Below are 12,957 nucleotides of genomic sequence, written 5' to 3' on the forward strand. Positions count from 1 at the left end.
CTTCTCGCGTGGTATTGATCATGAAATTATGGTGTTCTTATTTAATATAAATTTGCAATAGGAATTAGGATACTACTGAAATATTCTCACGACGTAGGGTAATTATGGGAGAGTTGGCGCACCTTACGCAAAATTGTCACGGTGTCTAAATTTCGCAATGGAAACTTTTCCAAGGACACATTAGTTGAACTTACGCTACCATTTGCATTAAAGAAAATCAAAATTTCTTATAATCGTCACCCTTCAAAAATTAAAACCAAAAACTTCCCTCCTTTGGCAGACACCGCATCTCGAAACCTTTGATTTTCTATTCGAACTTGTTAAGTTTAAATTTTTATTTAAAAGAATAGTAACAGCAAAGTAAAATGAAACATGCGCCGTCTCTCCCAGAATTGCATTATGTATCGTGACCGTACTATTTCAAGAATAAGAACAGCATGCTTTGTATTCAGATGTACGACGAAGGACAGAACGTGGTGTTCATGCACGTCGGGAAAAACAAGAACATGACGGACGAGGACGGTCGTTATCTGAGCGTCGATACGTACAACTACAGAGCAGGGATGTCTCAATGGGGATATCACGAGGCGGAAGGAAACAATACGTATCCAGAGTAAGGACCCATCTTATCGTCATAAGTAAACACGGTTAAAACACTCTGCATTCTCACTGTCGCCATAAACGTGCTTTATTTACTTACTGTCTTGTTAACTGGTCTCTTACGTTCATATACAGTGGCGTGCAAAAGTATTCGGCCACCCTTTAAAATCGCGTAACTGTTTTAAAATTAATCGAAACCACTTGAGTTTTTTGTGAGAAGCTATAATAAGGTCGAAAGTTGGGAAATTCACTTTTTTTATTTTCGACCTTATAGTTCAGAGCAACGTTAACCGATTTTGATGAAATTTTAGGCACGTATATAACTTACTTAAATCTACAAACGGGTTTTTTGAATTTTCGTTACAGGCTCATAAAAAAATTTTTAAAAAACTACCTTTTCTATTTTTTTTTTTTCTATTCCGGGTAAGTGCATTTTTTTCAAAACGACGAATCACGTCACTTAGCAAACTAATCCTTCTAGCTTCTCAAAAAAACTCAAGTCGTTTGGATTCATTTTAAAGAAGTTATGCGATTTTAAAGTGTGGCCGAATACTTTTGCACGCCACTGTACTTGTACTTTGCTAAAGTGTTTTTCTTACCCGTGAATAAATGATAATATCTAGCAATAAAAACACCGTTCCTTTTTGGAGATATTTGACAGAGAAACTCTTTGGGTCTATCACATCCTCGCGATAACAGTTTACTCCATCTATCAATTTCGAATTCGAAATCTTATTATGAAAGAGAAGTCTAACATCCTGAGTCGAGATCCCAAGATAATGAAAAGGTCCCAGCATCTTATTAAATCAATACTCTGTGTTGTTCTTGTTACAGAAACACTATTTGCAACCGCGTGAGGGGGACCACCGAGGGAGAGCTATTCCCAACGAATTTAGACGAGCACGCGACATTCAGAGTGTACAGGAAAGCGTTTTGCCGGGCGATACCGATCGAGTTCAAGAAAAAAGTATGGATGGAGAACGGATTCGAGGGATATCTTTACAGTATGCCAGACAATTTCCTAGATCCTCCGGACCAGAACCCCGACAACGCGTGCTACTGCAAACAGTTAGATCAGTGCCCCAAGAAGGGACTATCCGACATGACGCCGTGCTATTACAGTAAGGCTCCCTTTCATCTTAATTAGGAAACCGACGCTGAGTTCGTTCTAACGTTTAATTAATATACATTAAATTAGGGGTGGGTTTCCCGAAGCGTCGAAGCCCAAGAAAGTTTCGAGTTTCGGGAACTCGAAACTTTACGCTTTCTTTGTGATTCGAAGCTCTCAGAAGCTAGATAAGGAAAAGTATAAAATCAATTAATAAAGAATCGTGCTTTGTTATATTTTTCTCATAAACTATGGCCAGTAGAGATTTATGCAAAAAATTTGCTCACTTCAGTTCTTATAGCACGATACTCCACTTACAAAACAATTTCGGGAGTTCGAAGCAGCTTTCGGATTCGAGTTTCGACAATTTAAAAATTAGCTTCCAACCAATCTGCTTTAAATACCGCGCGTAGAAATTAGCCACCGCAGTGTAGCGATGCGTGCTGATAAGAAGTTGGAATTCTGCAGTTATCCCTTGAAATATCCGCGAGTGTTTGTAATTTGAAGGGAGTGGCGATGAGGGGATGATTAAAATCCTGGACTCTGCAAGCAGTGATTTACGAAACTTTTATTAAGTGGAGAAGACTCACCGCACGTTGGCTTCGTCCGAGTTCCCGGCTGCTGCTTATCAGATCCTCCGCGTAAACGGCACAGTTAACGCGCCGTGCAGAATAGAAGCGCCACGCTTGAGAAAGTCCGCCAGACTGTAACACGAAATGTCAAAGTTTGAACTTTGCGATGGGTGTAGTTCGTGGCGATACTGTGTGCCTGACATTTTTCTAAAAAAGTTCGCATTCACGGTGTCCTTTGGTTTATCAGTACTGTTTCTTCTTTTTTTACTTGCCTCTCGTTGAATAACGAGGACCACAACAGAAAGAAAGGGAATAACAAATAGAAATGTTTCTGAGATAGAAATAGGGATATACTTCCAAATGGTGGCCGATCGACACGAGGCTTGAGGGGGTGGGTGGGGAAGGGGTGTGGACTCTAAATCTAAAATTGTAGCTTCGGGAATTTATTAGTTTCCGAAATATTAAGAAAAAATTATTGTTAATTTTCTTTTTACAAATTATTTTTTTTAACTGTATATACGTAGCCCTAACGGGGTTTCACCCTGCCCTCCCCTCTATTTGTCAAGCGCGTAAATGGCATGCATATTTAGGTGAAATTCGAAGCCAATCTTCTCGAAAACGAAGCGCGATATTAAAAAATTGTATTCTATATTTTCGTCTTTTTTTGGCCTGTGGAATCACTCCCCCCCCCCCCCCTAGACTATTACCTATCAATAAAATAATAGGTACCCACCCTGTATAATAGGATGAATCGCATCTCCAAGTTTCTGGTTCAAATCTCCAAACTTACATCGCTTTACGCGCCCCCGCACTAATCTAGCCCCAACTAAATCTCACTAATATCCAGAAATTAAATCAATAAATTATTTAAATTTAAACTAAATCAATACTAATATCCAGAACAAGTTGGAAAGTGGAATGCATAATGTCGGAATAAGTCAACAGAAATACTGAAAGTTTTTTATTAATATCCTGTAAACTAATAAATTCCCGAAGCAACAATTTTAGATTTAGAGTCCAAACACCCTCCCCACAAATCTCCTGTCGATCGGCCACTGGAAGTACAACCAGAAATAGTAACTTAATACAGGTGATGAACATCTCCAATATTAATAACACACTATTCGAATTCGTCTCGCTTACAGCCATCCCAGCAGCGATGTCTTTGCCTCATTTCCTCAACGCTGACCCGAGTCTCCTGGAAGAGGTCGAAGGTCTGCACCCAGACCCCGAGAAACATGGCACGAGAGTGATCCTGCAGCCGGTGAGTGACTTTAAGAAAGATTTATCAAGCTGCGATGCAGAAACGACCTTCTTTGCATCAGATCAAAAGCTTAAGGCTAAAGTAATCAGGGTGGGAAGCTGTGGCTTCGGAAAGTTGAAAGCGTAATATTTTAGACGCCGCGCGAAGGAAATATCTCGTTGTTTAACTTCGAAATTTATGTAAGCATTCGCAACGGTAGAAACTGCCCGGTGTTCTTATTAAGAACACATTCCCCCGTAACGAGAAACTCTCGGCATCGCGAGGTCTTTCACAAGTAAAGTCACGGTATGCGAGAAGAACGCATTTGAAAGCCGGTCGACGTCTGTTAGTTACCTAATCGAACGACGATAACACCTAAACGCCCGGTAGAATGGTACAGAAATGGCGCCAGCTAAGGATCGACGGGGGCATCGACCTGCCGATCGTTTTCAGGGATCTGGAATCGACCCGGGGAATCCCACTTTCCTCAATCCATGATTCACCAGTCAGATTATTTTCGTATTTCCTTCAGACAGTTGGCATTCCCATGAAAGTGAACTCGAGAATACAAGTCAATCTTGTCATGCAACATACCACCTACAATGCTAGGACCAAGCCGTTCAACGACATGACGGTACCATTATTCTGGAGCGATCTGGTGAGTACCATCGAGTGTCGTGAACATATATTCTACCTCGAAATAAAAGCAAGATCGATTAAATAGCTTGTAATTAATTACCTGGTGAGAGCGCCGGCAGCAATTTAAATTACTGAGCTGTTACTGATAGTATTAAAAATACACGAATCTTCTGAAGTCTCTTAAGATAGCTAAAGTAGCTTTGATAATCTGCGAGCACTGCTTTTTAAATGCCTTGTAAAAAACAGAGTTCTATATATTCGAAGGACACGTGATCGGGAAGTTGATTGAATACAAGCGTAGACTTTTCAATGTCGAATTTCTTTTTCCATTAAATTGAACGTTGTTTCGTTCACCCCATAAAATAACCGGCGCTTTCGGGACAAGTTGTGGAACCTGTAAGACGTGGTCGTCGAAGCTGTAGCCGAGGACGTGAAACTGATATCATCGCCAGGCGGTAAAGAGTACGATGATACGGGAGAAAAGTTTCAGGGCCACTTTTCACTGCATTTGCGATTCTTGATGACCTTGCCTTACGAGCCACTGAACCTGCTTTGTAAACGATACAATATTCCATGTAAAGCCGCGAAGGGGACCTCGAAATCTTTGATACACTGCGATGTGTCACTCGAACACGATTTCGAACTCTACGGTTCTTCCGTGTCCACAAGCTTCGGCAATAATTCTCACGATCATTTTCGATTATACATCGTAACAATTGCGAAGGTAATTTCCTCGGCAATATCTCACATCCATATAAATCGGACACATCGGCACTGTCATCCGTTTCCTACGTATATACAACGTGAACCGTTTATTCTACGAAATAATGCTTCAAGCAGTAAACTGAATACATTCGCTTCTTGCTTCGTTTGCGCAAAAAACGCGGCGCTAAACCCGACACAAAGAAGTGGAAAGAGGCTTCCAGAAGGACACCGTGCATCTGGAAGCCTCCGTGATCTATGATAACCTTAAAAATCTGCTTGCAGGACATACCTTCAATGCCTAGCGACATTGAGTTCATCCTGACACTGGCGCTTTACGTGCTGCCGATAGTGCAGACGGTGTTCCTCTGGCTGCTGGCGATCATGGCGGTCACGCTGATAATGTTATCGGTACCGGCCATGCTGTGGACCCTGAATCAACAAGAGCCGCTTTCGTCCGACCGAAGAGACAGCACCGACCTGAGAATACCCCTCAACTACGGCCAGTACACGACGATGCACATTCTGCCAGCCATCAAGAAGATCACGTCGAAGACGGACCTGTTCAGTTAACCCAATCCACTTAGGATGTATGTACTTATGAAGCTCAAACGTCAACGCGAGAATCTGCCGCGAAACGAATGCAGAATGCCTTTGTCTTCCTCGCCCTCCTCTTCTTCTTACGAAAACAACAACAGCAATGTGAAATAGTATTCGCGCGTGTCAGTCCACGAGGGAACGAAAGGCGCCTGGTACTCTAACCTGGTTACCGCGGACTCGGAATACACGGAGGAAGAGATTCTGCGTTATAATACGGATTCAAGGTGTCGCGCTAAAAATATTTCCTTCGTGGATCGATATTATTCTCCCAAGACGTCGTTACGCCGTCCTCTCCCTCTCTCTCTCTCTCTCTTTTTCGAGTCCGACTAAGTTTTATAAACTCGCGCCATTCCAATTTCTAATGCCAGTGGTACTCCTTCGTCACGCCAGAGCTGTACGCAACGAAAGTCGTGTGATTCATAGGAAATTGAAGGATAAACAACACAGTCGCGGTGCAGGGGCGGGGGAGGCTGTCTGCTGTTAGAAACCTAACCTAGAAGTTATTTTCTCTTTTCGAATCTGTATCGCAGAAGCATTCTGTACTTCGCGCGATCAGTTGTTAATTAATTATTGTTACTGGTCTATTGGGTGATTGAGCTGGAGTAAATAAAGATACTCCACACTGACGACTCCATGATATCTAATTTATATACTCTTAGTTATGTATTATTACTGAAAAGTAATTTCTTTAAAAGAATTTACGTGCAGATACATCTTGCGGTGCTGCGGCGGCAGTTGCATGCCGATGGCGGGTATCCGCAAAGGTCACGTATTATGAAATTAAAAGACAACCAATATGTAGGTACAGAAGAAATTGAGAAAAAGAGAATACTGTTAGCGAATTCGGTATCTCGCACTGACTCTGTGCGGGTGCCAGAAAATGAGTTGGATTGGTTGTTTCTGATAGAGACGAAGGTAACTCTATAAGAATCAACTAATTCAAGTCATTTTCTGGCACCAGCTCAGAGTCAGTGCGAGTTACCGAATTCGCTATAATATTCGAATACGAGGGCGCAGCGCGCGGGCTCCAGTCACTTCTCCCCGAAATGGCCACTGTGATCGTGGCTCGATGGAGTAGCAGAGACTTTACTTATGGGTGCTATCATTATTCGCACTGGCCCCGGGAACTAGAGATAATGATAACTTACTTATTCAAGTTTACTCTTCTGTTTTTTTTAATATTCTTGTTAAAACAATCATCGCCTCGGCAAATAGCTCTCTATTCCGTTACCTTTCCATTTGCAACGCCGGAAGTGCTCACCGTGCACTACCTCTCTCAAATCAACTGCTATATTCACTTCTCGTCTTCCACCATTTCGTTTCCTTCTCAACAAGGGTATTATCTTACTAGTTATAATTCTTAGCGAATATAAAAAAAAAATCGATCAAGTATTCTGTTTTACTAAATTCATCAGATACTGAAAGTAAATTATGATTAAAATGTGCGAACGTGTTTCGCCTTTGTACAACGTAGTGATTCCATGTGTCGCTCCCTGGTTAGAAAACACTTTAGGCGATTATATGTCTGGGCGAGCGTAACTTTCAAGTTTTCAGTTTCTATGAATTTCTTAAATGAAAGCAGCAATGTTTTAAAATAATTTAGATAATATTTTAAGTCTTTTAAGGTGATAGAACACTGCACGATGCTTTAGTCTTTTTTAAGGGGATTTCTTTCATTTGTCAGAAACTACAATAAGAAATGTAGTAACATCGTTTTATCATTTTCTTTCCTTCATTATCACAATTCTTTCACTTGTACCGCATCTCATTAGTCATCCTTTAAATACATGTGAAGTGTGAAGCGTAGTGTTAAAACTGCAATTGTACAGCGGCTTAAAAATATATGTTGATATATGACTCAATTTCGTAATAAAAGATTAAAATACAAATATATATATATGTTCGCTGTATTTGTCCATAAATTAACTTGTCAATAATATTCCGAAGCTGTATAAATCGTTTCCGTATCTAAATACTCTTTCACGTTAAAAGATGATTATTGTAAGAATTAACGTAACTTAGTTGTAAGTACTGGATCTGAAAGTCTGGAAATCTCTTGCTTTTTACCACTACTAGATCTACTTTGCTCACCATCCACCTTTCTTTCTCTCAATTACACACGGAATGGGACAAATAGGCTCAACATAGATAAAAGTGCTTCTTCTTCGCAAAGCTGTAGAAATTAAATACTGTATCTTTTACATTTTTATCTAAATATATGGTATAAGGGGTATATCGTATGTTCCTTATTTAACAGTTTCAATGTTTATTTAAGAAATATTTCTGTTATGTACAAAGTATTCGAGTAAATACACACGTTTTCTTCGACACCTGTTCAGAGAAACCGTAAATGCAATGAAACGAAAGAATACTCATTTATGCATGTGCAAGTTAAACTTCGTGCAAATTGAACGAGCTACTTACGGCTCACAAAGTACTACCGACACAGCTACAACAAAACTACTACAGGCCATGCAATTTAAACAAGGTTTCTGATCAAAAATTCCTTAGGAATCAATAACAGATCGTCGCACACAAGTATATGTAGCAACATAACTACAAGGAGTATATTACAAAAAGTACCATACATAATTCTTGCATATTTTCAAACTGTACATTATGTATAATTGTTTAGATACGTTCTTCACAAGGCACACTACCTCCATGCAATTCATAATAAAAACAAAAGTACACAAAATTACAAATCATTCAATTTCTTGAATACGTAATCCATCTCTGGTCTATTTTGTGCCATACGATTAGCACACCACTTACCCAAAACCATTAAGTTACTATAAACCTGTTTGTCTGTCTCGCCTGCTTTCCTATCTATTAACAGAGGAAGATCCTTATCCTCCCAACTGTCAATAAAATCTTTCAGGAATTTGTTTTCCAATCTAGAGTCATCGTAAGCTGGCAAGCCAGTCCCTAATTCAAATAAAACTATACCGTAACTGTACGTGTCTACTTTCGTAGACAACTTCCGCCCATGTAAAAATTCCTCCGGTAGGTATGGTCTAGTGCCATGAATTTTACTCACCTGAAATAAACGTAAGTAATTAAGTACACGGAGTATAATATACTAAACTTACTCCAAAGCGGCGCATTGCCGAAGCGACATATTTACTTTCATCGAATCTCTCTCAGGACCCTCTCGTGCCAAACCAAAGTCACCGATTCTGGGTTCAAAATTTTTGTCCAGTAAAATATTAGCGCTTTTTATATCGCCATGTATTAACGGCTTCTCTCCGATAGTATGTAAATATTGCAATCCGCGCGCAGTTCCTTTAGCAATTTCGTGACGCTGTATCCAAGTCAAAGGTTGCGTCTTTTGTTTCACTAATAATCTGTCCTCCAAAGATCCGTTCTTCATAAGCTGATACACGAGGCAAGGCGCTCTGCCATCCAAACTGTACGCGTACAGCGATAAAATATTTTCGTGCGGACAAGAGTTTAAGATCTTTATTTCTCTAAGCGATTGCTGAAGCTGGAGTACGTAACTTTCGTCCGAGTCCGCTCCTCTCTTCTCTATCTTTTTAATAGCTACGTCTGTATTCTTCCAGGTACCTATATGGAATAGACAAAATTCCAGAATTCCATTTAGAACGTGCTAATTATTTGTACGGTCCTGAGGTCCTGTTCAGATATACTGGCCGTTCGATTCGTTTTCGCGAGCAGCGATCGAGGAGAAATCAGCCACCGCCATCCGACGATCGTGGATTTGTCAGTTGGAGTTGCGCGGCCTCCGAAGAGGATGGTGGGGTAACGAAAACGCTGCTCGGCTCCGCCTGATCGTAGCCGTGTGGCTGTTATTTATTCTTAGCGTAATAGTAGTGTGCGTTACGAAGCATAGCCCATACGAGATGAATCGAGAAAGAATCAATGTTCTGACCAATAAAACTAACGCACATCTATTTTGATATACATATTTCTACGCTAAGAACTCGGTTTGGCCTACGCATCAGAAGCTCGGCGCTATCCCCGCCACTTCTGGCTCACTCTTGTTCTATGAAGGCGAGAGCAACATGGAACGAGAGTGAGTCAGAAAACGTTGAGAAAAGGAGCACCAAGGCAGGCAAGCGGTATGATCGGAGAGTACCCCTCCCGAATCTCACCGGCCAATATATCTGAACATGACTTTAGTTTTCACATTACCTCTGTACACCGTCCCGAAGCCTCCTTTCCCTAATATATTATCCTTGTTCCATTCGTTCGTAGATATGGACAATTCATTGTAAGAGGCGTGCGGTAAAGTTGCCTCTGTACGCGGAATTATTACATTGTTACTCTTTCTCCCATTATTCGGAACGTGTTGCAACGAAGGCGATAAACCTGCCGCGAGAGACGCTACGAGTAAGTTATTAGAATTGCTTGGAGTAACTCCGATCTGCACGGCTTGCATCGGCTGGTTTAATATCTTCCGAGATTGGTCCTTAGTATTCCCCTCGATAACTATCTTAGGCACATTCGGCTGCGGCGGTACGACTTGGTTGAAATTCTGTGTACCTATCTTCAAATCTTTAGTGTTCTTATTGAGTCGTTTTCCAAGTACTCTGTGAAGATTACCCTCGCCGTTGTAAAGTAACGTATGAAACTTTGGTTCTACAAATGGTTTCAGAGGCACCATAGACTGATAATGCTGCATTCTAGATAATAAAACAAACAATTCCAATATTGTATGATTATGATGGCCCCACATTGTCAGCAATTCATCCATTGGATTCTTCTCCTTCCTCAAACTCTGTATCGTCAGTACATCGTACTTCATTGTTCCTAAAACGAAGTCGACAATGAAGTATCCAAACATACATACCATCCGCTAATCCTACTAATATAATAAATGCGAAAGTGAGTTTGGATGTTTGGATGTTTATTACTCAATCACGTCACAACTACGCAACGAATCTTTCTGAAATTTTATATACACATAGTCTAAGACCAGGAATAACACATAGGATACTTTTTATCCTGACTTCTTTAACCGATCTAGACCAAATTTTGCATAATTACTCTCTAGAACCCTGCGGAAAATATGGACTACCATGAAATCTAGATATCCCACCCCTTCCCCCTTATTTCACCCCCTTGACACTTTGTGACAATCGAAGCTTTACCCGGGCAACACCGAGTGGTTTAAGCTAGTTAATGTTAACCCTCAGTTGTCACGCCTACTTTTTCGAACGTCGTTGTCACACTGGGTTAATTTGACCCTGCCAATGTTCAATCAGTTGTTATTTAAAAACTATCTGTTAAATTAAATCTCAAAAATTCTGAGATAAAGTTTGAACATTGTAGAATATATGCCCATCGTCGAAAGTTGACATTTAAAGTGTCATCATGCTTAAAAAAAAAATTTGAAGCAATAAGAGTTCGACAAAAAGTTTTTCGCTTACAAAAATTGCAGGGTCAATTTGACACAGTGTGACAACCGAGGGTTAATTAGAGTATCAACTTACAGCTTACCAGCAAGCTCTTCCCACTTGTCATTTTGATTCAGTATTTTGCAAAGCTCCGATCGTTCGAAGAACGGCAACTCATAAATATACTTCATTTTATCTGTACAACTTGACGAACTCATATCGTTTAACAGGGTATCCCAGATTGTAATAACAAATCGCGAATGCAACCTCAGGGAAAATTCTCCGTGGGCATGATTCACGTCGCAGAAAACAAACTTTTCTCTCGAATTACAGCACCATCTGCTTTGAGTCGCGAGTTGCTAGGCGAAAGATTTCAAAAGTTCATCGATAATGTCAACAGCAATGTATAGAACCGTAAGGATTATTTACCGTCAGGCTTGAAACAGTTATTAAAGCTAATAAACTCCGACATAGCGCTCTTAACAATACGGAGAATGTTACAGGCTTCTGTTTTATTTATATTGAAAAGTTTATACAACAAATTTGAGTGCCCTCTAGAGATAAAGCTTGGAATCTCGAACGCGACACTTCAACTTATTAAGCGAGCGTTTTATAACACCGCGTTCGCCATTTTGAAATCGGAGTCGCACGCAAAACGTTGTATATGTTGTGCCAAAGGGAGCCTTTGTGCATTTTAACAAATACAACATCCTAGTTTCGCGGTACCGAGGAACAGCAAACGATGGCAGAGTACTTGGCGTCAATTTTCGGTACAGAGAAAGACAAGTACGTTGAATCTCGCCGTTGCTACTTGTTTAAATATTTCGTATCAACTATCTCGGCGTTATTACACTCTTTCGTTCTTGCAGAGTAAATTGTTCGTTTTATTTCAAAATCGGTGCCTGTCGACACGGAGATCGTTGCTCACGGATTCACAACAAGCCAACTTTCAGTCAGGTAAGTGTTTCCCTTAACCTTCCAAAGACTCCAAATTACATTCGGAGTATTGCAACCTTGTGATCCCTTAATAATTTACAGACTTTGTTTAGTGCTAGTTTGTTTGGCGTCCTCGAATGCAGGTCACCTTCGACGTAGAATGCAATATACCCAAAAACGGAGTAATAAGAAAACTTATTTGTTTCAGACATGCTTACTGCAGAACCTTTACGTAAATCCCCAAAATTCAGCTAAAAGTGCAGATGGATCTCACTGTAAGTATCGTAGACACGATGTAACAGTATGTTGCGATGATATATATATAGTTTGCCGTGCATTTAGAAGATAACTCTGAACGATTAAAGCGACCATGGTTTACAGTATTCGATAATTACTTCATAGTGGTGGCGAACGTGTCCGACGAGGAAATGCAGGAACACTACGACAACTTTTTCGAAGATGTCTTTGTGGAATGCGAGGACAAATATGGCGAAATAGAAGAAATGAATGTTTGCGACAATCTCGGGGATCATTTGGTTGGAAACGTCTACATCAAATTTCGTAGAGAAGAGGACGCAGAAAGAGCTGTGAACGATTTAAATAATAGATGGTTCGGCGGAAGACCAGTGTACGCTGAACTTTCTCCAGTTACCGACTTCAGAGAAGCTTGCTGCCGTCAGTACGAAATGGGGTACGGTGTCTATTTAGAATTTACTGTTGGAGTTTTTGGAAGATTCAAGCGCTTCTATCGACTATAAGATTCTATGTGATTTCAGAGAATGTACGCGCTCAGGATTCTGTAACTTCATGCATTTGAAACCAATCTCGCGGGAATTACGCCGTTACTTGTACAGCCGAAAGAAAGGCGGCAAGGGTCGATCAAGATCACGCTCTCGATCCCGTGGCCGTGATCGCAAGCGAAGATCACGCTCCCGTGATAGGAGATCCAGATCCAAAGATCGCCGAAAAGGTAGAGACGATAAGGGTAGAGATGGACGATCTGGGAGGTATTAATTATATTAATTTCCAGTTGTAATAATTCTTAATAATAAAAACATCCAAATTCAGTTGTTGACCCTTTGACTGTCTTGTCAAAAATGAAATGTACTTGCTTTGACGAACATTTTCTATTTTCGAAAATGTGGATTTCTGTCTTTCTAAGCGATAAGAAATTGCGCGGAACCGGTTGGAAAGAGA

At 40.5% G+C, this 12,957-nt stretch overlaps 3 protein-coding genes across 9 annotated transcripts in view; 2 read left to right on the top strand and 1 right to left on the bottom strand.

Moving 5' to 3' along the window:
• LOC143379003 (scavenger receptor class B member 1) overlaps positions 1–6,093 on the top strand; it is a 32,498-nt gene extending 26,405 nt beyond the window's left edge. For all 3 annotated transcript variants that reach the window (XM_076831239.1, XM_076831240.1, XM_076831241.1), the window contains exons 7-11: positions 453–613; positions 1,435–1,721; positions 3,426–3,544; positions 4,056–4,181; positions 5,150–6,093. In XM_076831239.1, the coding sequence (XP_076687354.1) occupies positions 453–613; positions 1,435–1,721; positions 3,426–3,544; positions 4,056–4,181; positions 5,150–5,437 (981 nt within the window). In that variant the 3' untranslated portion in view covers positions 5,438–6,093. The remainder of the gene's footprint in view (positions 1–452; positions 614–1,434; positions 1,722–3,425; positions 3,545–4,055; positions 4,182–5,149) is intronic.
• Positions 6,094–7,651: 1,558 nt separating this feature from the next.
• Pll (serine/threonine-protein kinase pelle) lies at positions 7,652–11,395 on the bottom strand. 4 transcript variants are annotated; one of them, XM_076831247.1, is made up of 5 exons: positions 11,254–11,395; positions 10,935–11,183; positions 9,620–10,247; positions 8,592–9,031; positions 7,652–8,504 (listed from the first exon to the last, which is right to left on the bottom strand). In XM_076831247.1, the coding sequence occupies exons 2-5, from the start codon at positions 11,040–11,042 to the stop codon at positions 8,163–8,165; spliced, it is 1,518 nt and encodes a 505-aa protein (XP_076687362.1). In that variant the 5' UTR covers positions 11,043–11,183; positions 11,254–11,395; the 3' UTR covers positions 7,652–8,162. The 4 variants fall into 4 exon arrangements, with proteins under 4 accessions (XP_076687362.1, XP_076687361.1, XP_076687363.1 ...); XM_076831246.1 differs by having other exon boundaries at positions 10,935–11,263; XM_076831248.1 differs by having other exon boundaries at positions 9,620–10,237; positions 10,928–11,263.
• Positions 11,396–11,411: 16 nt separating this feature from the next.
• U2af38 (U2 small nuclear riboprotein auxiliary factor 38) lies at positions 11,412–12,825 on the top strand. 2 transcript variants are annotated; one of them, XM_076831255.1, is made up of 5 exons: positions 11,412–11,610; positions 11,694–11,781; positions 11,969–12,035; positions 12,142–12,451; positions 12,537–12,825. In XM_076831255.1, the coding sequence occupies exons 1-5, from the start codon at positions 11,567–11,569 to the stop codon at positions 12,772–12,774; spliced, it is 747 nt and encodes a 248-aa protein (XP_076687370.1). In that variant the 5' UTR covers positions 11,412–11,566; the 3' UTR covers positions 12,775–12,825. The 2 variants fall into 2 exon arrangements, with proteins under 2 accessions (XP_076687370.1, XP_076687371.1); XM_076831256.1 differs by having other exon boundaries at positions 11,417–11,610; positions 12,163–12,451.
• Positions 12,826–12,957: the final 132 nt, after the last annotated feature.

The sequence above is a fragment of the Andrena cerasifolii genome, chromosome 2 (assembly GCF_050908995.1).
Source record: "Andrena cerasifolii isolate SP2316 chromosome 2, iyAndCera1_principal, whole genome shotgun sequence".
In the NCBI taxonomy this organism is placed as follows: Eukaryota; Metazoa; Arthropoda; class Insecta; order Hymenoptera; family Andrenidae; genus Andrena; species Andrena cerasifolii.